This window comes from Colletotrichum gloeosporioides (assembly GCF_011800055.1).
Source record: "Colletotrichum gloeosporioides strain Lc1 chromosome Unknown consensus_7, whole genome shotgun sequence".
NCBI lineage: Eukaryota > Fungi > Ascomycota > Sordariomycetes > Glomerellales > Glomerellaceae > Colletotrichum > Colletotrichum gloeosporioides.
Window position 1 is genome coordinate 166,427 of NW_025544652.1, and position 26,235 is coordinate 192,661.

A 26,235-nucleotide genomic window follows, 5' to 3' on the forward strand; every position below is an offset into this window, starting at 1 on the left:
AGAAAGGGCAAACTGCTTAAGAGAGAGAAGCTTGCTTTTTATATGTGTGTTTGCGTGTGTGCGTGCCGCTCTGTGTGTGTGTGTGTGTGTGTGAAAGTGATAGATGGGGGAGTTCTTATCCTGGTAGTGTGATTTTGAATCCAACCTCATGTACCATCTCACCAAAAGCCTTCTCTCACAGATATACAAAGCAATACACATCTCATTTGTTTTACAAGACTAGATCTCGTCTCTGCCCCGGCCGACCGCATGCAGCCGAATCTGTGGGGTAAAAACCCCGGGGTGGTGTGGTGTGTCCCGACCGACCTCTCGGGACCATCAGAACGCAGTCCCCCTCGCGAGCCGGGCAGAAATGTGGGCAGGCTGCAGAAGCAATCTACGTTCCCCGCGAAGTTCGATGCTTGGTAAAGAAAGGGGCAAGTTTCCGACACAATTCAACTCGGCCCCACGAACGATGTCACGCGTGGTAATCATGCCATCAGGCGTCATCGATATCACCTTGTGAGACAACATCCAGCAAACACAGACATTGCAAAGAGCCCTTTCTTTCTCTTTCTACCAGGAAAAAAAAAAACCCTCTAGCTCGTCAGAACCTGAGCTCAACTCGTAAAAAATACAACAACCCGTCCCTCATTGAAGGGTATCATGCTTGCAAAGGCCATCTCGCGGACCCCTCGTCTGTTCTCTTTCCCTCTAAACAAATCAATACTCACAATCTCACATCGTGCTGGCATGCTTTCCCATCTCTCCACCATAAGACAGCAATCTCACTCTCTAAGGTGGTTGAACCTGTGATTGTTCGATGGCAGGAACTGCATACCCGGCACGGGCGTGCTTCCCGTACCCGAGGACTCGTACGGAACGGGCGAGGTTCCCCTACTAGCCGAACCTCCAGCCGTGCGCGGCGCCCTAGGGCTCATCATGCCGAGACGCGGGCTTCGGGGGACGCTCTGTTGGCGTGTCTCCCTGCGGCCGTTCTTAAGCGTACGAAGCTCCTTCTCCACGCGCGCGAGCTCTTTCTCGCGGTCCCGGCTGATGGCCTGGGTCTCGGCGATTTGCCGCTGCATCTCCTTGATCTGCTCCTTGGAGTTGATGTCCTGGATCTGCGCGAGGCTCCCGGCCGCCTGCTTGTGGAACTCGGCAACCTGCTCCTTGAGCTCCTTGTTCTCCCGGGACAGCTCACTGTTAGCGTGGTTGGCCGTCTGGTAGGCGTCTCGCGCGTAGCTGAGCTCGCCATCGCGGCTCTCAAGCTTCTTTTCCAGATCAGCAATCTTTGCGAGGGATTTCTCGAGCTCGTCCGTCTTTTGCTTGAACACCTCCGTGGCCACTGTGCCGGCGTCGACCAGCGCTTCATCGAGAATTGCAGACTTCTTCTTGAGCTCTTCCTCGAGTTTTTGTACCTTGTTCTGCCAGGTTTGGCTCTTCTTGAGAGCCTTTTCCTCGGTCTGCTTGGCCGCATCCCGTTCTGCCTCAAATTGGCTGCGTTCTTTCAGGGCAGCCATGTGTTTCTCCTGAATAATATTAATAGTCTTGTCATGACTCTTGACCCTCTTTGAGAGACTGTTCACGTGCTTGCGCAAGTTTGTCTCTAGAGTCGTCTTTTCTGCTAACTGGTATTCGAGCTCAGAGATCTAGACCACGATTAGCGCCTTGCAGGTTGAGACCGAAGAATGATGTAATACCTTTGTGGTCAACGAGTCGAGATGGTCCTGCGTCGTGCGGACCTGTACGTGGGTTGGGTTGGGGTTCAGGTGGCCGCGGACCGTGTCGTCGATGCTGCCGCCATCTCGACCTGGGGAAGGGCTCACGCGCAGGCGCTTTGTGACCTCTTGGGGTCCATCATCCTGGAAACACTCATCAGTGGCTGGGAATCTCTGAGTGAAGGGCGTCCTACCGCTTTCCGCTTCCGACTTGTCAGCTCCTCAGCCGTTGGGGGCATCTGGCTTTGGTGTTGGCTGTCGGAGTAAAGATCGAGAACCGCAGTCGGGACGGCCTCGGGCTCCCAGCCAAAGTTGGGCTCCGGATCAATAACTTGGTTAGCGAAATGAGCCGTGAGTCCATCAATCATCTCTCCCTGTTCGTCATTACTAATCAGACCCCGGGACTGGAACATGGCAATGAGCAGAGCATTCGTGCGGTCTAGTTTGCTCATCTCGTCCCCCAACATCGGTTCGAGATGCTCGACTGAGTACGTAGTCATCAGCCTAATCAGCATAGGTTTCCTGCCGTTCATTTGGGCCCAGCGGCTCAGTACATCAGTCCTCATGATGCCGCCGTCGAAACCAATGACGACGTCAAAGTCGCTCAAATCATCCACGAGAGTCTGTTCCGTGTGCATGAGAACGACATTCAGAGAATGTTCGTCGTCGCTTTCAAGCTCGTGCAAGCCCTTCAATGAGTACGCAATATCGCTGGTACCAATGATGGCCTCAAAATAACCCATGATGGTAATGTCGCGCACAACAATGAGCACCTTCTTGTGGCTTGTCTGGAGCCTCTCCAGGAACCGTCCGACGAAGAAAAACTTGCTATTGGTCCCCATGGCGTGCTTCTTGAGATCTTCGGCTGCTAGCGCATCAATGGAGCCATTGTCGAGAGGCGCAGGGAGGTCGCAGATATCACGCAGCTGGTCTAGAAGCCTTCCAATGGCGCTCACCAGCGTCTCATCTGGCAAAGCCTCGCCAGATCGACAGAGTCTGTTGAACTGCTCGATCTCGTTTTTGTAGACCGTGATTGTGCTCAGGTAGAGAGGGCGGATGTTCGCTGGGAAGGAGACGGTAACAAGGTATTCGCTTTGGTCCATCGATGTTGGGGGCCCAGATCGATACTGTTCGACATCAGGGGATGATGCCGTGCTCTTCGCCGTGGCCGTGTCTTCTGCAGGCAGAATGCTCAGCGGCGCATCATCTAGTTGATGCAGTGCGGCTAGAGGATCATCCGGCTCAATCGAGCGACTAATGTCCGACGGAGAAATCGTCATGGGTAGTTGCTGTGCGGTCTCAGCAGCCATAAGATTGCCAGAGAAGATGTCACCAGGGTTAGCCGTCGGCGGGTGCTCGCTAGCTGGCGCCTGGATGGCGGGCTGAACGGGTGCGCTGGTCAGAACCGGCAATTCTGATGAAGATGTGGCAGCCCCTCCCATGTGCCAATCTGTGGAAATAGGGGGTTGTGAATTGATCTGAAGAGACGGATTTTCCATGGCCATCGAGAAATCATGGGTGTCCGTTGGTCCCGTCGCCACGCCACCGTCCCCATCAAGCTGTCGTAAATGCTCCCCCGAGTCATCGCCCAAGTCACCGCTCATGGCCGCCTCTTGCATCTTCAGCAACTCCTCAATAGCCGACATCGGCTCACCCGTGGACGCCATGGCTGCGGGAAGACTGGATTGTCGGTTAGATTCCACGACCGGTGCTGGTGCTGACTCGCTATTGGACGGAGGAAGAGATCTCCTTTCAACGCAGGTGCGAAAGCTTTCTTCTAGCAACTGGCGGCGTCGGTTATGCTGTAGGTTTGCGAACAGGCGACCGGAAGGCGTTGTTGACACGCTTCTGTGCGATGACGCGTCTGAAGCCGACAATGAGCTGTCGATGCAGAGACGTCGATGCTGTGGTTTGCGGCGAACCGTATCAGGAATGAACTCTTCCTCGGTAAGGCTACTAACCGAACCTATTTGGCTCGCCGAGATTTGAGGCAAGGGCACAACCCGTTGAGCGTGCTGCGTGTTAATACTGTCGCCCTGAGAGTCAGATACAGTAATTTGCGCCGGATCAACTTGGTAGGCTGTTTGCGAAATATGCTGTCCTGAGCCACCGCTGATACCTGCGGCTCTATTCTCTTGTGATGAAGAAGATTCAGAAGACGACGGCGGGTCAAACTCAAAAGCTGGCTGGGTCAGAAAGACGGGAGCTCCGGATGATTGAGATTCCTGGTGTCTTCCTCCGGATGACCTCGATGATTGATCCGCGTCGTTGTGTCCAGAAAGGCTGTCAACTTGATGTGACGGTATAGACGTGTCGGTGAGAGATGCCGGTACTGATTCCTGCTCCTGAACAAGTTGAGCGGCAGCTTGGGCTGCCAACAATGCCGAGTCTTGAGATGCAGAGCGCGATCGTCGAGGAGACGCAGATTCTGAAATTGGCAGTTGGCTTTCCGGGATGGATGGAAGAGTGTTTGGTATCACCAGATGCTGGCTTTGACTTGGAAAGTATTGCGTGAAGAAGACAGGGTCTGAAAGGACTGGATCCTCCTGGCGGTGTTGGGAGACTTCCGAATGACTACCTTGCAAAGGGCTTTGTTGAACAGCGTCTTGAGAAAGACGACCGGTAGGTGCACACGAGAGGCGCGTCTGAGATTCGCTAGTCTTACTGAGAGAAGTCCCGACGCTGGACTGCCTTTGTGAATCTGCAATCTCACGGTCTGAGATGATCTCACACCGGTTAGTGATCAGCGCGATTGTTGAGGCAACAAATTGAGATTCTTGGGTGTCAGGCCCTGAGTATTCCTGTGAGTCGGGAATGGTCCTTTGGCTGAGATTCTCTGTGAGTAGCACCTGGTTATCCTCGTCTTCTTGCGTAGAGATGGGCTGTGACCCATGCGAAGTTGAACCTTGAGAACCCGAGACACTGAGGTATTCGGTAGGGTCAAATTCTACTTTGGAGGGAATTGCGACAAAGATGTTACTCGGTGCTTCGAGAAGAATGTCCGAGGCAGCATCCGTGTCGAACTCGGAGCCGAATGAAAGCAGCGACGGTGGCTCACTGCAATGTCGCTTAGAGAGATCGGGTTCGTCCTCCTCTGAGTCTTCAATTTGAGAGTTTTCGTATTCCTCTGCTAAGCGCTCACTATGAAGTCGCTTGCGCCGATGAGGCGGCCGAATAGGTTGGCTACTGTCAAGGGTACTGACAGTTGGAGAATGCGATGATGCGCCTTGGTCCTCTGCTCCTTCCTCCCGTTCGCGCTGTGATTCTGGCTCTTCCGAGCCCGTCGCGTATTGGGTGTACGCTTCTTCCTGCTTTTTCTTCCAGTCAAAGATCGCCTTGGACGTCACGTCCTTGCTCGGAGCCTGTTTGGTCGTTAGAATGGACCCAAATACAATGGCGCGACTGTACTTGCCCAAGATGGAGGGAAGCGTTCGCCCGTTTTCTTATCGTCGTCCCAGTCGATCAGGTACTCGATGGTTCCCCCGTACTGTCTCTGATCAAGAATATTCTTGATCGTGTACCACTTTGGCTCGTTTGGCTCTCGGGGTTTCTTGCGTTGTTGTTTCGAACTTCGGCGGGCACCACTCGGCATTGACAGATCGCGGACCACCTCCGAGAAGGTGGTGTTTGTGTTGCTAGGGGTTCTTTTTGCGCGTCGGCTTTGGCGTGGAGGTGTCCATGTATTGTCGCGCGTAGTCGCAAAGTGTGCCGCAGGTGGTGAGGAAGGCGATCGGTCGCTTTGAGGACCTAGCCGGGTCGCAGACGAGGCTGATAACCGATACTCTAAGCTCTCCAAGCTCGCGCCGCTCGGGCAACAGGATGACAGTGGTTCCACGGTCAGCCTGCCGTGGCTAGTGACACCAGCCCCATTCTGGTCCAATCAAACGACGCCTTTCGCTATGGCCCCACTCGAGGAACACGCTTCACCTGCAGCCTCGCTCAGCAGACGCGCACAAGCCATGCGAGCGGCGTCTAGACAGGTAGGAAGCTTCACTTGGACCCGGATGACCGTCAAGCTAACCGAATCGCGCTGGAGCACGATGGTACGAGATACTTCGTCGTCTTAGGTGTTCGCTTTTCAAATGAAATCAAGCAAGCTTCAAGGCTCTTCCTACGCATCACGAGGCATGCAATGGCTCTTTAAGACACATTGAGGAACAAGACTCATTAAACCATTCAATATGTTCACTGGTGACCCAGTGCTATTTACTCCATGTGGAGTGATTTCCAGCCATAAAGGCCGGGTCCCGGGGTAGGCCCCAGGCTTCATTGGCACAGCGCTGAGTCGGATCGTCGTCGATATCTCTTATACCATAAACCACATCATGCCTCTTTTGCTTTTGATGTACACGAGTCCCTGAAGACTCCTTTTAGCCTGCGCCCAGCGAAATCCAGACCCAACTTTTATCATCACCCTTCATACGTATCCCTTACGAGCGCCCTGGAAGAAGAAGCGCACAATGAAGACCTGCAGGGCTCCCATCAACACAATCAATGCGCACTGGATCATGCTGAAGTTGATGATGCGCGACTCGGTGCTGCGGACGGTGCTGAAGTTTCGGTTCTCTCTGGTGCGGAAGTATTTTTGGCCTCTGGAAATGGTCGACAGTTGACCAGAAAGCTTGAAGATGGTCTCCTCGAGAGTAGTGTGTTGTTCCTGAGAGGCACCCTGCTTGGAGGGGAGCTGAGCGCGAACCTCGTTCTCGACCTGCATCAGAATAGATGGTAAGCATGCTGTGGTATCGTTGATGGGTTGGGCCGGCGACGTACAGCGATCTCGAAGTCGACAAACTTCTCGGCAAATGTACTCATCTCGTTGTTGAAGCAGAACTCGTAGTCGCCGATCTGCTGTGCAGTGAAGACAAAGTCGCCCTGACGCTCCTTGGATCCATCGAGAATGACCTTGTTGCCCGGCCCCGTCACGACGTAGTCGATATCAAAAGAACCACCGGATTGGACCTGCATCAAGAGAATTAGAGCATTGTCATGGTTGAATGCATGCGTGCTGGTGTCGACGTACGGCGAAGTAGAAGGCCACCTTCTCGTTCTCCTTCTGGGTCTTGGCGTAGAAGCACGCCTTCTCGTTGGCATGGATCTTGTAGGTCAATGCCGTAGCGGCGACCTGAGAAACGAAGCAGGCAAAAAGCCCGCAGGCAACAGCGGATAACCTCATGATGTTGTGGGTGGGAGCCTCGTGCGCGCGTGAGGGTATCTCGATCGATCGACTCTGGAGCTGGCTGGGTATTCAGGACAAGCTGTCGCCAAAAAGGTCACCACGAACGGGCCACGATTGAAAGTTCGGCGCGGAAAATTGGCGCCCGCCAGATGTAAGGTAGCCCCTTGGACGTGTGCACGGACCATCCAACGACAGGAGCAACTGCCAGCGGCGTGCAGCAGCACCGGAGCTTGAGGTGCTGGGCCGCTAGAGAGGGCCTAGAAGGTACGGATCCCCACCGGCCCAGACGCTGTAAGGTAATGGAAGGTAAGGAACCTCGCTGCGGGAAGGTAAGGTGGCCCCATCAGAGCTCCTCAGCTCCTTTCCGCTTCTCACCAGCCACGCTCACATGTTCTCAGGCGCTGAGGTTTCCCCTAAAAAGTGGCTTGTTATCGCTGCGTTGGTGTTTCAGCCCGGATGGAGCCTTCATTAATCAGTGACCTCATCTCGCTGCTAACTGAAGCTGCCCTGTCACGTCACGTCCGTGGGCCCGTCTAGCAGAGAGCTTCTCTACCTCCCTGAAGGCAGCATCGCGACTCCTTCTTTCCTCTATCAAACTTTCTTCCCACTTCGTCAGCGGGCAGGTGCTGGGTTGCACCTTCTCACTGTACCAGCAATTCCTCCGAACTATTTCATCCAATATCTACCTTCCCAACGTCCATCTTCTTTTTGCATGAACCGACCAGCATCTACCAATTCACATCTGCCCACCGAACGGATCTTTCGGACATCATGGGGACTCAAGCCCAAATCGCCTTCTATTCTTCGGTCGCTTTGAGAGCCGTGTCGTACATCTTTCTTCGATGGGTGAGTTTCCTGAGATACCTACATTATCAAATTGCTTTTGAAATTGCATGCTAACCATTGGATGCACCTGCAGTTTCCAGGACCAGTGAGTTCCACTTATTATTGGCGAGCTCCCCTGGCTTGGCAGAGTATGCTGATCAACATGTAGGCGGCTGTGCCTCTGAGCATTTACACACTGTTTGTTGTGTATGTGCCTTCATTCATTTCGGGCTATTTTTCAGAGCCCAAGTATGACGTCGTGGAAGACGATGTCGATGTCTCGGTGAAGGAGGCTTTGGTGCAAGACGAGAACGGAGACGGCCAAGATGAACAAGTTGTCGCTGAAGAGATCCGAATTGAGGAGACCATCGTCGTGAAGGAAAGGTCACGACCTTGGGTTACTCTTCTGGCCGGCTCACCCAGCCCGAGCAGCCCTATTTTGTCAATCTTGACGTTCCTCATCAACGCCGCGCTGATTGCCATGACCACCGACTTCTTGTTTCGCGTTCGGCAGTACCACCCGGTCGAGGACCTCTCATTCGTGCGCCTGGGCTATGTTTCCCCCTCGGAAGCCAAGTTCGTCTTGCGCGAGCCTGATCAAGCCAAGATGCCGGTCACCATTGAGATTCACATCAAGGACCCCCAGCCTCCTTTCGACAACCCCCTGTGGCAGATTGGCGGCGGCTTGAGGTACACCGACAACACCACTGACTTCACAGCTACTCTGACCGTCCCCTTGAAGCATTCGCAACAGAGAATCTACGAGTGGAAGACTTCGAACAACCACAGCGGAGAGTTCGTCGCGCCGCCTAAGCCGGGTCAGATGTCAGCTTTTGCCGACAACAAGTTCACTTTCCTCTCGACTTCGTGCATCCTTCCTCGTTTCCCATACAACCCTCTCGAGCATCCTTTGGCTATCCCAGGAATGCGCCACCTCGCCAACATCTTGCCAAAGCTGCAGGCGCAGTTCATGCTGTTCCTCGGCGACTTCATCTACATCGACGTTCCCAAGCGACAGGGGAAGCATGAGGAAGACTACCGTCAGAAATACCGCCACGTTTACGCCTCCCCCGATTGGGCTCCAGTTGGACAGAACCTCAGCTGGATTCACGTCCTCGATGACCATGAAATTGGGAACGATTGGGACCTGAACACCACCGGTGTCTACCGGGCCGCCATTGAGCCTTGGCACCACTACCAGGAGCTCGCCAACCCTCCTCCTGCTCGCGTTGCGGGCACTACCAACCTGCGCAGAGAGGGTGCAACCTATTTTGACTTCGTGCAAGGCCCGGCTTCTTTCTTCTTGCTCGATACTCGCTCTTACCGATCCACCAACTCCTTGCCTTTCGATCATCCGGAAAAGACCATGTTGGGCGCCCAGCAGCTGGAGGACTTCATTGACTGGCTAAACCGTCCTGAGCCTAAGGGCGTCAAGTGGAAGATTGTCGCCTCTTCGATTCCTCTCACTAAAAATTGGCCGGTCAACACTCGGGATACCTGGGGTGGTTTCCTTGTCGAGAGACGCAAGGTGCTGGAGGCAATGTGGGATGCTGGAGCACGGGGTGTCGGTGTCGTGGTTGTGTCCGGTGACCGGCACGAATTCGCAGCCACCAAGTTCCCTCCACCAGCTGGCGGAAGGTGGCCTGAAACGGCTGCCGCCTACGAGTTCTCCTGCAGTCCTCTCAATCAATTCGCTTCGCCATTGCCGACTTACAGACAGTACGATGATGAGGACGTGGCCCTGAAGTAAGTGTAAATGTCTTCCGCTCGTTACTTTGACTAACTACCCCTAGGTACGTTCACTCTGGCAACTCCAAGTTCGGCTCTCTGACTATCGAGAACTTGGCCGAGGGTGCACAGAGCAGTTTGAAATACAGCTTGTTCGTCGATGGCGAGGAGACTTGGAACACGATGATCTTGGCACCTCCTGTTGTCGGTGGCGACACGTCGTCTTCCTTTTGGAGTAAGCTGAAGGGCAACTAGTCGCCTAGGATATCCAAGTTTTGGTTGGCAGTTGATTTTGAGCATAGATAGAGAATGAATGCAGAATGGTTTCAAAGACAAATCAACGGTGAAGCAGACTCGACGTTGATGAGAATTAAGCGCCGTGGGTGGAATTGAACTGCTGTTGACAGAGGCAACTTCAAAGTGAAAGCGCAAGCGCTCTGCCCACTTATTCGCTGAACTGCTATAGAGACGAGAACATATATCAGTAAATCCCGCCGAACAACATGAAAGATGCCGGTGGGAGTGAGTTGAGGAAGGTGTAAGCGATGGCTGCACTTGCCTGTCCAAAGTTGGGAGTGATGCGGCCCCAGCGTGATGACAAATGCGAGCGCTTGCGCTTGCGCTTTAGCTTCCCACTCACTGCCGCTGTCAAACCCGGCAGGTACAAGCCGTTTGCAAGGCGGAAATCCAGTCTCATGGCGACCTGTCTTTCTCTCATCGAATTTCTTATGCCTGTCTGACAGCAGTTTACCGAGGTTTTGCAATGGCAGACGACGCCGCGGGGGTGTCGACTCCTTACGGTGGAACTTACAAACGGCCCCTGAGGACGAGAACGCGTTCGGGATGGTATGTAAGACACGCTATTGGCCCTATGAGAGCTCTTAATTGAACCAGATTTAGTCTTCCATGCCGGAGTAGAAAGCGGAAGTGTGAGTAGGAGTTGATCCTTGGAAGATGTTGGATCAAGTGGCTGACTGCCGAAGAAGGCGATGGGGCCCGTCCCAGATGTCGAAATTGCGAGTTCCGAGGAGACGGATGCGCATGGGGCGTCAAAGTCTCCTTTCACCCGTCGCGAGCGCTTACCCTTTCTGCTGAAGATGAAGCCAGTCTGCTTGACGTTGAACAGCAGAGGCGGGCCGATACCACAGAACAAGCAGATGCGGACAAGCCACATCAAGTACGTCTCTTCTTTTACTAGTGCCCCCTTCATACATGCGTTACATATGTTTACATACTTTATCAATAGTTCGTTGATGACACGAACGACATCGTAGAATTCTTCGAGGGTGATTACGTGACACCATCGTCACCAATCTCTGACGTCGACGACCCTATTGCCAACCACGAACCCGAATCGCAGTCTGATACCGAGTCACACACAGTGCCTTTTGTAGAATCTACAACTCCAGATGATGAGAACTTGGCTCAGGGCTCATGGAAAGCGGCAGAAGAGGCCCCCGGCCTAAACGCGCGCACGCAACAACAGATTCTGCCCCTCATCACGGCAGACACTAGCAACCAAGCCCCAGCGTTGCACCCCGAACCGGTCGTATCATACACGGCACCCTTTTCTCTAGGCCAAGCAATATTCTCAGATGCAGCACCACTGCCGGATCTCGACTTACCCCTATCCAAGACCGAGCAAGCTCACCTCATGATGGCTTACCTCCGTGAAACCGGCACGTGGTGTGAAACGACCGACTCCGAAAAGCACTTTACTGTCAAAAGCATTCACTCCATGATGGATTCCAGAGCATTTGTGGCTGCTGCTCTGGCCCTTTCTTCACGCCAGGTCGACACACTGAGAGGCAGGCAGAGACAGACTGCCTTGGAGTTGTATCAGTACACTATCCGACTTTTGATTTATCAAGATCCGTCGGAAGCCGACACCTCCATCCTGGCGACATGTACACTTCTGTGTGTATACGAGATGATGGCTTCCAGTGTCTCAGAATGGAGGCGCCACCTGAACGTATGTGGTTCTCGAGAACCATCTGACATCTACTAATGCTCGTCCAGGGATGCGCCGGGCTACTGAAAAGCCGTAACTGGAAAGGATGCAGTAAAGGAATCATCAAATCATGTTTTTGGGCTTTTGCCAGAATCGGTACGTGGCCCTGTAACCTCCAACAAGCCACATTGCTCACAGTTCGAAAGACATCTGGGCAGCCTTCATCATTGGGCAGACGACTCTCCTTTCTACCACCTGTTGGGTTGAGAACGATTCTATCCCGGCGGTATCCGCAGCTGCCGCTGCGAGCGGCGACATTGACGATTATTGCAACCTAGCCATATTGATATTCGCCAAGATCATCAACCTGATTGCTCACAACCCACCTTCGCCCAGGATTTCGGCGGCTCATAGAGTTACCATGACTGAAGATCTGTGGAAAGATTTGAGTATTTGGTGGAAGTTTCGACCGAGAGATGTATGCCCGCTTTTGAGGGAAGAGCCTCGAGGGAGTGGGAACCCCTTTCCCACTATAGTATTTACTACGTCGGCCGCAAGTAAGTTTCGGTTCATCATTGAGGATTTGATGCTTGAAAATGACATTGATGAGTATGTGGAAACACATTCTTCCATGCGGGCTCTATTCTCTTACTCGAGACTGGTCTTGTAAGTTCAAGTTCGACAGAAAAGGAGTTGGTGAGTTCAGCTTCCGCCCCGTATTTTAACCCATTGGCCGTTATGGACTGACCCCCTTTAGTCTGATCCGATATGGCATGCTAGGGAATTGGGCGGGTTGTCAATCTCAAATGACTCCCAGTAAGTTGACACATGGATACTCGGTGACCAAGACTGAAGTATCTTGAAATAGCGCCAACTGGGTAAACCACTTGCAGCCCCTTTTCATCGCGGGCCGGGCACTTGCCAACACCTCTCGCTGGGGAGGACGCCTGCTAGAAGCACAGCCAGCTGACACTTACGACGACTGTTTCGGAAATGGCGAGGAATACGCCCTGGAGAAACTGGCGTTGCTGAAGCAACTGGCCAGGATCGAGAAGGAAACAGGCTGGAAGACATCCGACAGATCTGCAGAGTTGCGACGACTCTGGGGGTTCGCATGAAAAGATTCGATTAAAGCCAATCACTCCTAGCAACACCGTGTTTGCCATCAGTAGGTACATACATAGGAGAGGAGATCCAAACATCGGGTGGCATCAATGTGGCCTTTGTCCCCAAACCCAAAAGTAATCCAGCCCAACCTGAACACCCCTCTCGTCCACGTCTCTCCTAATGTCCCTCTCAATCCGACTGATGTCTTCCGAATCCTTGATCGTCTCGGCGCCGCCGTCTTGTATCACCGCCGCCAGCGACGGCCTGACGAGCTTCTGAATGGCAGCGGTCGCGTTCTCCTGCAACCCCTTGTCCGCAGCCCACGAGCTCCAGATCTTCTGCTCGCAATTTTGCAAGCCAGCGTTTTCGAACTTTTGGGAGAGGCCGGAGGGCATGCTGTCGAAATTGTCAGCGAGACAGCTCCTCAACCGCAGGGAGGACACAACTTACAAAGGATCCCTCCCGATCCGCGCGCCATGCCTCATAATCGCCCACCACCACTCGTCGTACGCCTTGCTCGGCGGATACGCCCGGATGAACAGGTCCGCCGTGTCCTCCCACAACACCCAGCCCCCGGGCCGGACCAGCTCGACCAGGTTCGCCACCGCGACGTCCCAGTCGTCCGTCTTCAGCCCCAGCGCCAGCAGCCGCACATGCACGAGATCGAACGTGCCCCGCGCGTCCTCGGGGAAGCGCTCCAGCACGTCGTGGACGCGGAAATCCAGGCTCGGCTGTTGCGGCCGGAGCGGCGGCGACACCGGCGGCGGGGGGATCGGCGGCGTCGGCGGGCGCGGGGGGAACTTGAGCGGGTCGATGTCGAAGCCGGTCAGCTCCGCGCGCGGGGGCAGGATCTCCGTCAGGGAGGCCAGCCAGACGCCGCTTCCTGTCGCGGCGTCGGCGACGCGGGGACGCTCTTTTGAGAGGATGTGTTTGAGGATTTGGGGGGGCAGGAGGTCGCCGGTGAGGGGGGTCCAGAGGTTGAAGTGGTTGTAGGCGAGGCGCTCGAGCTCGGCGTCGAGGTCGCCGCGGTTGAGGTTGTAGATCGTGTCTGTCCAGGAGGTCGGCGCTTCTTCAGCCATCTTTTGGCGCTTCTATCGCCGAGGTGTGCTCGCTCTGCTTTGGTGTATCTTGTGAAGTGGCCTGGTAGCTTTGGATCACTCTGAATGACACATTGGGTGACATGGAGAAGACAGCGTTGCTTTGAGACGATAGTCGGATCTATAAGAGCTCACAGACGGGGTGGTTGCTGATGACGAAACCCCCCTCCTGCCGACGCGACCGAACCTACTATTCCCCCTCCATCCATTCTGTGGTATAGCATGTAGGTTCGCGGTAGTTCCATAGCCAAGAGATGCCATGGTTGGATAGCTCATGCGCACGAGACCAGGCACTCCCTGGGGCGCTCGAGCTTCCAAGGACCCGGGCCTCCACGCAGCTCAGCCCCCTTCTTACATCGGACGACAACTGCGCGTGACTTTGACGTTTCCCCTCATTCTAAGCACAACGTCAAACGAACAGGAGTTGTGGAATTGAGTTCATGTAGGGGAAGGAGCTTGAGGTCTGAGCTGTGGGCTTGTGTAACGATGAGTTGTTCGAAGAGTTCGTATGCAGAAGTTCCCTCGGGCCTAGGAACTGACTGTGTTCCTTTGGATGAGAATGAGCTATGATTGGACAAGATGACATTGCAATGCAGCGAGCTCTGTTAGCGAAAAGAAGGGTTTGCTCACATTCAAAAATTCCTGAATTCAATAACGCTAGGAACGTCTTATATGTACGGTCAATTCTGAGGTTTGCTTGTTGAAGAACATCCATCGACTAAAGGAACAACCCCATTGTGATAAACATTCTAGCTCAACAATTTGCCTACTCATTACGGTTAGTCATACGGGAAATTCTACCCATCCAGTTCTTGTCACCTACGTTTTTGATAAAGCTCATTTGAGAAAAGTTCCTCGAGAGCTCTGTCTTCTGGGCAGGGCTGGACGTTTGAGGAAGACCACGTACCACTGGCACATCATCTGGAGCAGGCATATTTTGCCGGCTTGGAGCTGCCTGACAAACCTGCGGAGGCGACGACGGAGCAGACACTGGCGGATATCCGTCTCCCCTGTATAAAGCGTCAGGCATCATAGACACCATAGTATCTGGCGCATTGAATTCATCTTGTCTTCTCGTTCTGCTGTTGGATCGAGAAGGCCGAGCATGCGCGTCACGCTGACTGGGTTGCTTATTGATGTTAAGCGGTTTGACCTGTGTTGAAGTCAGTTACGGGCTCCCCTGAATCTCAAGCCAAATGAAAACAACTCACCGTCATGGCTATCCTAGTTGCCGAGTCAGGGGATGCTAGCAATGAAGCATCATTCTGTGCAAATGGTCTGTGATGGTCTTGAGCAGGCTCCCAATGCCTTCCGCTCTGCAAGGCCTCTCCGGGAGGAGGTGAACTGCGACTCCGTCTCAAATTGTCGGAACCCTGTCGGCGACTCACTCTTCCTCTCGGCGGCGAGCCAGGGCTCTCTGAGACTTCCTGCACGGTCGACCGGACCCTCGGAGGCTGGCTTGATGAGCGAGGAGGATGGTACATCGTAATCGGGGTATTCTGGATACTGGAGTTGTAACCGCTCGTGAGAGGTGGGTATCGGTTTGAACGGCCGGGAGACGGTTGGCGGTTGCGAGATTTGTGCTGGGACGGGGGCATATCCCTCGGTCCGTCAGGCATGGGTCTTGAATGATGGCGTTGTACACCGTCTTGATGGGCTTGTTGTTGGGGTTGCTGCTGAGCGTGTGGTCGGAAGGGCTGGTATCGCTGCATAGGTTCTGGTTGTACTGGGTATGGATAAATTTGTTGCTGTCCAAGAGGCTGTAGTTGTGTTGGAAATTGCTGAGGATAAAACGGCGGAATATTCTGAGAATGAATTGGCTGCGACATGGGCTGCTCTTGAAAAGGCTGCGACTGACGCAATAACCGCTCATCCCGCTGTCTAATCTGTTCTTCCTGATGATTCCGCTGCGCTTGTCCCGGCAGCGGCGTCGGCGGCTTCGTCTGCTCCTCCAACTTACACATCCTCTTCTCCATGTCCTCGCCCCAGCCGGGCGGCTTCGGCGCCACGTCCCGCCCCGACCGGCCCTTCAGGAACGTGCCGCGGCAGTAGCAGACCATGAGGCCTAGCAGCCAGAGGCCCATGAAGACGCTCGCGACGCCCACGAGCCCGAGGTTCACCGCCCGGGGCATGATCTTGGGCGGGCTGTTGACGCTGTAGCTGAGGGTGACGATCATGAAGATGAGGAGCCAGAGGATCATGGCGCCGGGGAGGAAGAAGAGGGTGCTGTCGGAGATGAACTTGTCTGGGTCTTCGTATGCCATCTTGGCGGGTGGAGTTGGACTTGGGTGATGCGAAGAGGGGTTCGAGAGGGTAGAGAGACTGTGAAGTCGGGATATCGAACTGCTTGCTGGATGATCTGCCGGGCCTCGGAAGATATAGAATGGATACCTGCCATCGTGGAACTCTCAAGCACAGAAGAAGCGCAGGAACAGGAACAGCGAATGTCTTCTAGTAGGCAACAGACTTTTCTTGAATCTATCTCAAAGTTGGCTCCTCCCATGGTATTGTACAGAGTGTCTCGTCGCTCATGAAAGTAAATGTAAAACCGCGCATGTATATACAAAAGAAGAAGTGAACCCCCGTCTCACAAATTTCCTCTGCTGGCATTACTCAGGACGCCGATACGGTTCGAAGTGAGACCGTGGCCGCCTGGGACTGCGAGGACTGCGAGGGTTCCACATGCTGAAAGAAACCGGCGTGGCAGGCAGCTCAATGGGCTGGTCCGCGCCTATTGACTCTGGGCTGTAGTGCTTGAACGTGTACTGCTTGGTAGGCGGACGTTGCTGTACGGCGTACGCCGGCGGTGGAGAGTTGTATCGCGGCAGTGCCACGTCCTGGTCTGAGTTGTTCTGGCCGAGTTGCTGCCACGGGCGGGGGAACTTGGCGGAGCCGACCTTTTCGGAGATGGAGCGTCGTTTGAGCCAGAGCAGGCAAGTCAAACCTGCCACGGAGGCGACGGCTGCAACAGTGGTACCTGCTATGACGCCCCCCGATGTGGTCTTTTCCGAGTTTGCGGCCGCTGGGGTGTCTGTCTCTGACGGTGCTGTCGTAGACGGTGTAGGAATCTGCTGGACTACGGTGACGGATGGGGTTCTCGACGCCGGAAGCCTCTCGGCATCGGTGTTTGCTGTCTCAGTTGCCTCTGCTGCGGAGGTCTCTGTGAGACTAGAACCGGATGTCATGGAGACCGAATTGCTCTTTGTTCTCGTCACAATGGTGTTTGTGCTGGTGGTGCTTCTGGTATCTTCGTCCTCATCCAACACACAGGCAGATCCACCGCGACATTTGTAACCGAACGGACAGCACTGCTTTCCGCATTTCGGTAGAGATTCGCTGAGTTTCGTGGTGTGTATCACGCTGCCCGGATTTTCAACCACGTCTTGCTTGGTGATGTCGCAGGTTATGGTGGTGATGGCGTCACATGATGCGCCTTTGGGACAACAGAGGGCAGTGGTGCTGGATGCTAAAACCATGCATCTCGTGTCGCTGGAACAACAGAAGTAGTCGGGTGTGCCATTACCGCAGGCAACATGCCCATCGACGGGGCAGCTGGCGTTGGGTCGTGATGAGGCTCTCTGTGTAAGAGAGAGGGCATCGTGGGGTTGGAATAAGGGTGTAAACTCAAGGCCAGAGGTGAAGTGATTATGGCAGACTAGCCATGCAAAGACACAGACTTTGCGCCAATGTAGGGTTGAAAACATTATGTAGTAATCTGGATGTAAAATAGAATTCAAAAAGACTCACAAACAAAGGTCCCATGTAGACCTTCGGCAGCACAGCTCGAAGAGAAACCGCCACTCGGCGGGATCATGTCCAGAGAAGGGACATGATGGTTTATGAACATCTTGTTCTTTGCAGATGAGGACACCGAAAAGAGAGCTGTTTGTACCAGATGGACAAATCCAGCCAACCGCAACGAAGACTCTGCCGCGATGTTGGGTTTGATGTTCTCTGCGTCGTCTCTGCTCTCTCGTCGCCAGCACGGCCAATGAGAAGAGCCCCCTACGCGCGATGCAAACAACGAGCACCAACAAGCAGCAACTCCCAACGTGCAGGAGACGAGACTAAAAAACGGTGGGCAGGCATCTGAACCAGAGTGCCGGAACCGCTTGAGTCATGTGAGTGGACGAAGATGCGAAGGAGAGCAGAGTGCCTTGCACTCCTTCTCGTTTTTGGCCTGTTTGCTCTGAGAGATCCTGGTCTTGGGAGATGCCGGGTTGGAGATTCCGGCGCTTGAGGGCGGCAGGGGGGTTTGGGAGATCCCATCCCCTCTCTGCCACGTCCCCGAAATTCGGGTGGCTGTCGTCGCTGTAGGAGTTCCAACAGTCCCAAGGACTTGGACACGGCGGCTATTTCTGCCACGCGATGGGGGAGCAACAAGAATCCCGCTTGAACGGATTTTCAGGCCCCAATCGGTCTCGGAAGCGGTCTGGAGACGATCAGACACGATGCGGGCGAAGCGAGGCGCACTCTCTTCTCCAGTTGACGACGTGGCGAGCTGTAGGGGAGAAGAGCTCGAGGCGCTTGTCAAGTGGGCCGCTGTGAAGTTAGAACTTGACGGTGGACAGGGCCCATGTTGGAGATGCTTAATGAAAGAAACAGACAAAGCAAGTCCACGGTGTAAGACGATTCGTAAGGTTTCCAGGTTTCTTAGGTTGTACAATGGGCCAAAGGAACACTACAATGAAGCAGGCAGCCAAGACGATGGAGGACCCACAGCACATGCGTCCAGTGCGCCTAGGACAACCTCGAATTTAGCGCACCTCAACTCTCTGGGAAGAGAACACCTCCGCTGCCCGGGGGCAACCTTCCCCGCCATGCCCCGAAAACCTCCCGCCTAGCAATCAGCCGATGTCAGTGCAAAACCGAAGCATTTCGGCTCTCTTCACTCTGTCTACCTACTTATGCCATATCTCGACGGATAAGTGGGGCATCATGTGCCTGAGGTAGAGGGTGCCCCTCCAAACACACATGAGTCTCCCCCAGGAAAAGACTACCTAAAGGTAGACAGACATCCCTCCCTCCACCCGATGCCGACTCAGATCCGTCGCATTTCTCAAACAAATACAAACGTCGACTTTCAATATCCCGGCCCCTACCTCATCCCCCGCCGCCTCCGAACTTGCTCCAACTCTGCCCATAATCACATCCACTTCGGCGCGATCAGAGTTCTACCTGGCAGCAACCCTTCCACCGACCCCCCGCGATAACAATGTCGTTCAGGCAAATCGGCTTACGAGCCGGAAGGTATGGGATTTCCCAATCGCCAGCAACGGCGAAAAAACAAAATGCCATTCTCCATTCTGCATTTCTCTCTTCAATTGGCGTTGCGAATGACACGTGAAAGTCGAAAGTGGTCTCACATTGAAGCTTGTTCGTAGTAGTCTCGCGCGTCCTGCGTTGAGCGCCGCACCGCGCCTCCGTGTGAACGCCGCCTCAAGACAGCTTTCCGCAACCACCGCTGCCCGGCGTGTTGTTTACGAGAACAAGATTTCCAAGGTCAAGACCACCAAGCCCGGCATCGAGTTCGAAGTTGGGCGCAACAGTCGAGCACGCCGGACGACACTGTAAGTTGGCTTTCTCGCCGTCCCGCCCCCAGCGCCGACAGCTCGATGAAGCAGCAATGCACCAGTCTGAGATTCACCGCTGACTGCCTGACTTTTCCGATGCAGCTCGCACTTTTGGTTGAGGTATGTTGGTTCTCGGCCCGTCAGAGTTGCGGCCCGTTGATGAAGTATAAAGGGACAACTGCCGATGCAGCCAATGCGTGAACCAGGACACCATGCAGAGGAACTTCGATACCTTCGCTGTACGTCACTTATCTCTCTCCCTCTCTCACTCACTCAACTCAAAATCATCCCAACTGAACCTTGAGATGGCAGATCGATGAGGACATTCAACCTTTGAAAATCGAGCGTGACAATAAGGGACTGAAAATCAAGTGTACGTCTCCATCATTCTCCAGTGAACTCACCAAGATAACGCTGAGACGCCAAGGGGGGCAGGGAACCAAGATAACCACGAGAGCTTTTACACCTGGGAGTTTCTGAACCATTACCTATACCGTAACAGCCGTCCACTGGAGGACATCAAGTAAGCGTCGTCCTCGCCTTCAAGAGAAGAATCGTCCTGCTGACGGTCCAGGTTTAAATACGGGATCCAACAAAATCACCAAGACCCTCCCACAATCCAATACAACGAGCTTTTCCCAGAGAAAGACTCCGGTGTGGCCAATGTGACAAACACGATTGTAAGCCAATCCTTTCACTTTGTGTAGGAAGCCGATAGCTGAAGTGGAACAACCACGATAGCGTGAGCGTGGCTTCGCCTTCGTCGACGGCGTCCCTTTCGACACGCCCAGCGCCACGAAGGAAGTCCTGGAGAGAATCGCATTCATCCGCGAGACGCACTATGGCGGCTTCTACGACTTCATCCCCGACATGGCCATGGCCGACACGGCCTACACCAACATTGCCCTGCCGGCGCACACCGACACCACCTACTTCACCGACCCCGCCGGCCTGCAAGCCTTCCACATGCTCTCCCACGAGGCCCCGCCAGGCAGCGAGCCCTCCGCCGACGGCGAACTAGGCGGCAAGTCACTCCTCGTGGACGGCTTCCACGCCGCAAACGTCCTCAGGCAGGAGGACGAGAAAGCCTTCGACATACTCACAAAGTTGCGCCTGCCCTGGCACGCCAGCGGCAACGAGGGCATCACCATCTCGCCCGACAGATCGTACCCCGTGCTCGAGCTCCATCCCCTCTCGGGGCAGGTGCACCGTGTGCGGTGGAACAACGACGACCGCGGCGTCGTGCCCTTCACGAAGGATATCGCCCCGGAGGAGTGGTACGCGGCAGCCCGCAAGTGGAACGAGATTCTCAAGCGGCCCGACATGGAGTTTTGGACGCAGCTCACGCCGGGCAGAGTGTTGAGTAAGTGTGGTTCTCGCAGGTGGAAAAGGCTCTAGCTGTGACCGTGCTTTGCTGACTTTTGTGTGTTTCCTTCAGTCTTTGACAACTGGCGCGTGATGCATGGACGGAGTGCCTTTGAAGGAAGAAGACGCATCTGTGGTGGTTACAGTAAGTTTTACACTTTGACTGACCAGAATGGAGAATGTTCCTCTGACTTGAGCCAGTCTGCCGAGACGATTTCATTTCACGCTGGAGAAACACAAACTTTCCTCGCCAACAGATCTTAGACAGGGTTGTCGGATGAGAGAGCGCATACTGAGCATTGCATGGCGAGTGACAGTTGCATCAGGAAAAGAGTGCATATAAAGGCGAAAGGCGAAAGCATTGGCATGAGAGACGTACGCACATATCAGAGGCATTGATATGAGCCTTTCACGAAGATGGCGGGCCAGGCGGGCTGGACCTTGGAAGACAGAACCTAGAAGCGCGCCAGTCGAGTTGAAGCGGGGATCGTTTTAGCCCCGATGGCCCCGCGATTCAGGCCCCTCCGTCCCAGCATCTGCCCGCGGTAAAATCAACTTTAGCATGTTGGAAACCGCCAAATCTGGAGCAATGTGACCCGAATACCCCCGAACCCCGGGCCCCCATGGCACCAATGCACCCCCACACCACCCCCCGGCGGCGCCCGAGGTTGCTGAAGACACATGCGACATGCAGAAGCGGCCGTCGCCCTAATTAGTGCCGTGCCGTCTTCAGGGTCAATGACGGCGGCCATGATGCCAATGACACGACCTGGAAACCGCCTTTGCTACCCCTCCATCCATTCATCCTGGCGGTGCGGCGGCACAGCTACCCCTTCTCGAAGCTCCACCGCGTCACCTCGCTCAAGATTGTTCCGTCGGCCCAAGTCGCATGAACCAGGGGCGCTCATTGCCGCGGCGCGCCGACCATACTGGTATTAGTATTAGCTTGTTCCTCCCCTCGCACACTTCGTACTTCGTGACCCTCTCGTGGAATCCTCAAAGACCCTCAGGTTGCGGTGAAGCTTCTCCCTAGAACCCTGTCAAACCAAGTCAGACAGAAAGAACTCAAGGCCCTCTTGCGGCATATTCTTCTTGCCGCTCCTCAATAAAATGTTCGGTTCCGTCCTCCGCGCCGCCGTCTCACGGCCTCGAGTCCTCTGTGTCCCTCGTGCAGCAAAAGCCAGCAGATTCGCAAGATTTCAGCCTTTCTCCACGACAATTGTAAACATGGCCGACATGAAAGACGGCGCGTTCAAGAATAACGCCACAGAGCCGCCGGCCGGCAACCGTGTGCTGCCGTTGTTCTCACTCAAGGGCAAGACGGCCATCGTCTCCGGCGCGGGCGCTGGCATTGGTCTGAACATTGCCCACGCCTATGCCGAGGCTGGCGCAAACGTTGCCATTTGGTACAACAGCAACAAGAAAGCATTGGAACGAGCAGCCGAGATCGAGAAGGAGTACGGCGTCAAATGTTTGTGTTGCGGTTGGCGGCATGGCTGGAGCTGAGTTGCTGACCTCTCTTTGCAGGCAGAGCGTACCAGGTGAACGTCACATCCCACGAATCGATTCAAGAGTCCGTCCAGCAAATCGTCTCTGAGTTCAACGGCCGTTTGGATATTTTCGTCGCCAACTCTGGCATTGCCTGGGAGGAGGGCCCTTTGATTGACGGGCCCATGGATAAGGGCGATAAGGTCATGGCCGTCAACGTCAATGGCACAACTTACTGCGCCCAGGTTGCCGGCACTCATTTCCGCCGACAGAAGAAGGAGGGCACGACGCTCGACGGCAAGCCTCTCGAGGGCTTCACGTATGGCAGCTTCATTGCGACTGCCAGCATGAGTGCCCACATTGTGAACGTGCCACAGGCGCAGGCGGTGTACAACGCCTCCAAGGCGGCCGTGATCCACCTTTGTGAGTATTCCTGTGAGTCTTGGGTGGTGCGAAGTTAATAAGTTGGAAAGGCAAGAGTTTGGCTGTTGAATGGGTCGACTTTGCCCGCGTCAACACAGTCTCTCCTGGTTACATCAAGACCGAGATCACCGACTTCGTCCCGGAAGAGTCCAAGAAGCAGTGGAGAAATAAGACACCTATGGGGTAAGTTGATGGCACACAAAAGCGTGCTTGTGACGTGGCTGACAATTGGCAGACGTGAAGGAGAGCCCAGGGAGCTCAAGGGCGCCTATTTGTACCTTGCTTCGGACGCTGCCTCGTACACGACTGGCTGCGACATCACCGTCGATGGAGGCTACTGCTTGCCATGAAGCAGATGTCGGTGATAAGTTTTTGGCTGCGAAAGTGGCTCACAAGCTGCACGAAGTCGGAGGAGAACAGCGACCGCGTCAGGCAATTGAGCGATATGCATAAAGCCGAAAGAACTTGAGGTTCAGATCGCGACCAATCTTGCAAGTCGGTCATGGCCCGTTGAATAACGGCTCCTGAATCCGAGTCTGTGCAGTGGGTGGAGAATAAAGCCTAGAATACCCATGTATTAGACGGTTGGAGAGCCGGAACAGAAGTAGAAACTAGAGACTTTCAATGAGATCAAGAATTGATGCCAGTTGGCGTAGATGCGAGATCGATCGTGTCGCGTGATGTATGCCGTGTTCCCTGGTTGCGTTGATGGTGGGAGGAAGTTGCAAAGACAATTGAAGCGAAAGGGAAACCACCCAATCCGAAGCATGGGATTTCTGGTGCTCCTGATCATTACAGCACACCAAAGAAAGATACGACGGGAGCAGGATTGGAGGCTGGAGCCAAGTGGAAAAAGTACCTAAGGTAAGGTAGCGCCAGTGATGAGGGGGAGGGGGAGGTCGAGGGACCTCTCCCGACGATACGTACCTGGTACTTCCTCGTACCTAAGGTCTAAGGTGCTTGGCGCTGTTCTTGTGGCCATGTGGGGGTGGAAGAGGCAACTGGACGCCTTTGACAGGCTGCACCAGCATGCGGCTGCCTCTCAGACGACACTCGACCAGAGGAAACAGGAAGAGGGGTCCAGCAGGAAGGACACTGCACAGTGAGCGTCTGAATCGAGTCTCGGGTATTCCTTCGTAGCAGTAAGAGCAGTGTTCCCGGTACTTGCATACACGCGTGAAGAAAGTGGGACCCCAAGTCCCTTCTACCTGCCCTGCCCACCCCGCCGTCCGCGGACACGTCTTCGGTCGGCCTGCCACCTGCCATTTCATCTGAGGTGTGCGTTCCAGCTCCCCTCCCGCGCGCGGGCAGCAGCTTACCTTAGCAACTGCACCCCTAGAGAACCGGTGGATTCGCCATTCTAAATGGTATCAGTGGCTGACTTTACCTCCCGCAGCTCACCTAAGGTACCAAGGACTGCGAAACTGGAGCACCAAATTGGCGACCTGCTACTGCACACCTCACTGCAAACCTGCCGAAAGCTGGACACTGGACTGGACCTTGCCGAGTGCAGTACTGCGTATCCCATCCCGTCCCATCCCCTTCACCCATCTCCCCCTTCTCAGCCCTATCTTTCCTCACCTCAATTTTTACCCCTCGCCTCACCACGCCTCGCATTGCTTCGAAGCCAGGTCTCGCCCGTCTTGTGCCCAACGTCTTGTCGCCACCCAGCTCGCCTCTTTGTAGGCCCATTGCGACTTGATCAGGAGCTGGTGCTATCCTTACCGTCCTTCACCGCTCACTTGCTCTGCATCATCGATACCCGACCGATTCCCTCGACAAGCACCTGACTTCTCTCCCCCTTACCTCGCCTCAACCCACCAGCCAGCAATCATGGACCCCGAAGGCAGCGCGCCTGGTCCCGACGACCGTCGCAACCAGCAAGTCGACAATGCCATTCGCGCCATTCGCGAGAAGAAGCCCCTCCCCGAGATCGACTTCACTATCCACACCATGGAAGATGGCACCCAAGTCAACACCATGGAGCGAGTTTGCAAAGGTACGCCGCTTCTGCTGTCGACGACATCACTCCTCCCCCGCCTCAGACTGCGTCACGATGCCCCTCGCTCTATTGCAATCAAGCCCCGCCCGACGATCAATCCCGCGCTAACCCCCGATTCCTCTCCTAGATGTCCAAGCTCCTGCCATGTTCACCCCCTCCGACGAGCAGTTCTTCGAGGACGAAACCCACACGAAGCCCAACATCAACTTCCTGAAGCAGCACTTCTATCGCGAGGGTCGCTTGACCGAGGAGCAGGCCCTATGGATTCTCAGAACCGCCACCGAGCTGCTCCGCGCCGAGCCCAACCTGCTCGAGATGGATGCGCCCATCACTGTTTGCGGTGACGTTCACGGCCAGTACTACGATCTGATGAAGCTGTTCGAGGTCGGTGGCGACCCGGCCGAGACGCGATACCTCTTCCTCGGTGACTACGTCGACAGAGGTTACTTCAGTATCGAGTGTGTCCTGTACCTCTGGTGCTTGAAGATCCACTATCCCAAGACTCTGTGGCTGCTCCGTGGTAACCACGAGTGTCGCCACTTGACGGACTACTTCACCTTCAAGCTGGAGTGCAAGCACAAGTACTCTGAGTCTATTTACGAGGCCTGCATGGAGTCCTTCTGCTGCCTGCCACTTGCGGCTGTCATGAACAAGCAATTCTTGTGTATCCACGGTGGCCTGAGTCCTGAGTTGCACACTCTGGATGACCTGCGTAGCGTTAGTTGATCTTGTTCCAGACCTGCCATCACACGCACTAACAAGACGGTTCAGATCGATCGATTCCGTGAGCCGCCCACTCAGGGTCTCATGTGCGATATCTTGTGGGCCGACCCTCTTGAGGACTTTGGACAAGAAAAGACCAGCGACTATTTCCTGCATAACCATGTCCGCGGTTGCTCCTACTTCTTCTCGTACCCGGCCGCATGCAATTTCCTCGAGAAGAATAACTTGCTGTCCGTCATTCGAGCCCACGAGGCGCAAGATGCAGGCTACCGAATGTATCGCAAGACGCGTACCACGGGCTTCCCCAGTGTCATGACCATCTTTTCGGCGCCCAACTACCTCGATGTTTACAACAATAAGGCTGCTGTTTTGAAGTACGAAAACAATGTCATGAACATCCGGCAATTCAACTGCACGCCCCACCCGTACTGGCTACCAAACTTCATGGATGTCTTCACATGGTCGCTGCCGTTCGTCGGTGAGAAGATCACCGACATGCTTATCGCGATCCTTAGCACTTGTTCAGAGGAGGAGCTCAAGGAGGACGCTACTCCTTCGTCCACATCGCCCGGTCCCATGTCGCCCCCTCTCTCCGGAACGCAGGATCCCGAGTCCATCGAGTACAAGCGCCGCGCGATCAAGAACAAGATCTTGGCGATTGGCCGTCTTTCGCGTGTGTTCCAGGTGTTGCGTGAGGAGTCTGAGAGGGTTACGGAGCTTAAGACCGTCTCCGGTGGCAGACTTCCTGCTGGAACGCTCATGCTTGGTGCTGAGGGTATCAAGAACGCCATCAACACATTCGAAGACGCCCGCAAGGTTGATTTGCAGAACGAGAGGCTTCCTCCCAGCCATGACGAGGTTGTGAAGCAGCAAGATGAGGATAGGAAGCAGGCGCTCGAGAAGGCTGCTGAAGATGCTGCCAACGATAAGAAGCTGCAACAATTGTCTAGGAGACTGAGCACGTGAGTCAATTCGCTCAATCAGGAGAAACTTCCATGCTGACAGAATGTCTAGTGATCGCAAGAGTCATAAGGGATGAAGCGAGAGCTCTGGGGGTTAGAACTTGTTTATGATAGA

The 26,235-nt window shown here is 54.6% G+C and overlaps 8 protein-coding genes across 8 annotated transcripts; 4 read left to right on the forward strand and 4 right to left on the reverse strand.

Moving 5' to 3' along the window:
• Positions 1-767: 767 nt before the first annotated feature.
• On the reverse strand, positions 768-6,873 carry GCG54_00001466 (putative membrane protein C17A5.08; the record flags this gene model as incomplete). The annotated part of the gene is made up of 7 exons (XM_045401582.1): positions 768-1,511; positions 1,569-1,631; positions 1,683-1,844; positions 1,895-5,062; positions 6,124-6,408; positions 6,471-6,659; positions 6,721-6,873. The coding sequence occupies 7 exons, from the start codon at positions 6,871-6,873 to the stop codon at positions 768-770; spliced, it is 4,764 nt and encodes a 1,587-aa protein (XP_045270311.1).
• A 774-nt stretch (positions 6,874-7,647) lies between these two features.
• GCG54_00001467 (uncharacterized protein) lies at positions 7,648-12,498 on the forward strand (the record flags this gene model as incomplete). Its single annotated transcript, XM_045401583.1, is given in 11 exon segments — positions 7,648-7,722; positions 7,871-9,447; positions 9,495-9,664; positions 10,176-10,279; positions 10,367-10,606; positions 10,676-11,401; positions 11,449-11,536; positions 11,587-12,046; positions 12,058-12,076; positions 12,138-12,196; positions 12,249-12,498. The coding sequence occupies 11 exon segments, from the start codon at positions 7,648-7,650 to the stop codon at positions 12,496-12,498; spliced, it is 3,768 nt and encodes a 1,255-aa protein (XP_045270312.1).
• A 93-nt stretch (positions 12,499-12,591) lies between these two features.
• On the reverse strand, positions 12,592-13,566 carry GCG54_00001468 (N-methyltransferase tcpN; the record flags this gene model as incomplete). The annotated part of the gene is made up of 2 exons (XM_045401584.1): positions 12,592-12,883; positions 12,938-13,566. 2 exons carry the CDS (start codon positions 13,564-13,566, stop codon positions 12,592-12,594), a joined length of 921 nt encoding a protein of 306 aa, XP_045270313.1.
• Positions 13,567-14,844: 1,278 nt separating this feature from the next.
• GCG54_00001469 (uncharacterized protein) lies at positions 14,845-15,848 on the reverse strand (the record flags this gene model as incomplete). The annotated part of the gene is made up of 3 exons (XM_045401585.1): positions 14,845-15,083; positions 15,145-15,465; positions 15,545-15,848. The coding sequence occupies 3 exons, from the start codon at positions 15,846-15,848 to the stop codon at positions 14,845-14,847; spliced, it is 864 nt and encodes a 287-aa protein (XP_045270314.1).
• A 345-nt stretch (positions 15,849-16,193) lies between these two features.
• GCG54_00001470 (uncharacterized protein) lies at positions 16,194-16,769 on the reverse strand (the record flags this gene model as incomplete). The annotated part of the gene is made up of 1 exon (XM_045401586.1): positions 16,194-16,769. One exon carries the CDS (start codon positions 16,767-16,769, stop codon positions 16,194-16,196), a length of 576 nt encoding a protein of 191 aa, XP_045270315.1.
• A 2,600-nt stretch (positions 16,770-19,369) lies between these two features.
• On the forward strand, positions 19,370-20,786 carry GCG54_00001471 (Trimethyllysine dioxygenase; the record flags this gene model as incomplete). Its single annotated transcript, XM_045401587.1, has 6 exons — positions 19,370-19,396; positions 19,470-19,530; positions 19,593-19,680; positions 19,732-19,837; positions 19,899-20,520; positions 20,596-20,786. 6 exons carry the CDS (start codon positions 19,370-19,372, stop codon positions 20,784-20,786), a joined length of 1,095 nt encoding a protein of 364 aa, XP_045270316.1.
• A 963-nt stretch (positions 20,787-21,749) lies between these two features.
• On the forward strand, positions 21,750-22,783 carry GCG54_00001472 (L-xylulose reductase; the record flags this gene model as incomplete). Its single annotated transcript, XM_045401588.1, has 4 exons — positions 21,750-21,993; positions 22,050-22,433; positions 22,484-22,616; positions 22,669-22,783. The coding sequence occupies 4 exons, from the start codon at positions 21,750-21,752 to the stop codon at positions 22,781-22,783; spliced, it is 876 nt and encodes a 291-aa protein (XP_045270317.1).
• A 1,483-nt stretch (positions 22,784-24,266) lies between these two features.
• GCG54_00001473 (Serine/threonine-protein phosphatase 2B catalytic subunit) lies at positions 24,267-26,197 on the forward strand (the record flags this gene model as incomplete). The annotated part of the gene is made up of 4 exons (XM_045401589.1): positions 24,267-24,432; positions 24,563-25,152; positions 25,207-26,120; positions 26,173-26,197. The coding sequence occupies 4 exons, from the start codon at positions 24,267-24,269 to the stop codon at positions 26,195-26,197; spliced, it is 1,695 nt and encodes a 564-aa protein (XP_045270318.1).
• Positions 26,198-26,235: the final 38 nt, after the last annotated feature.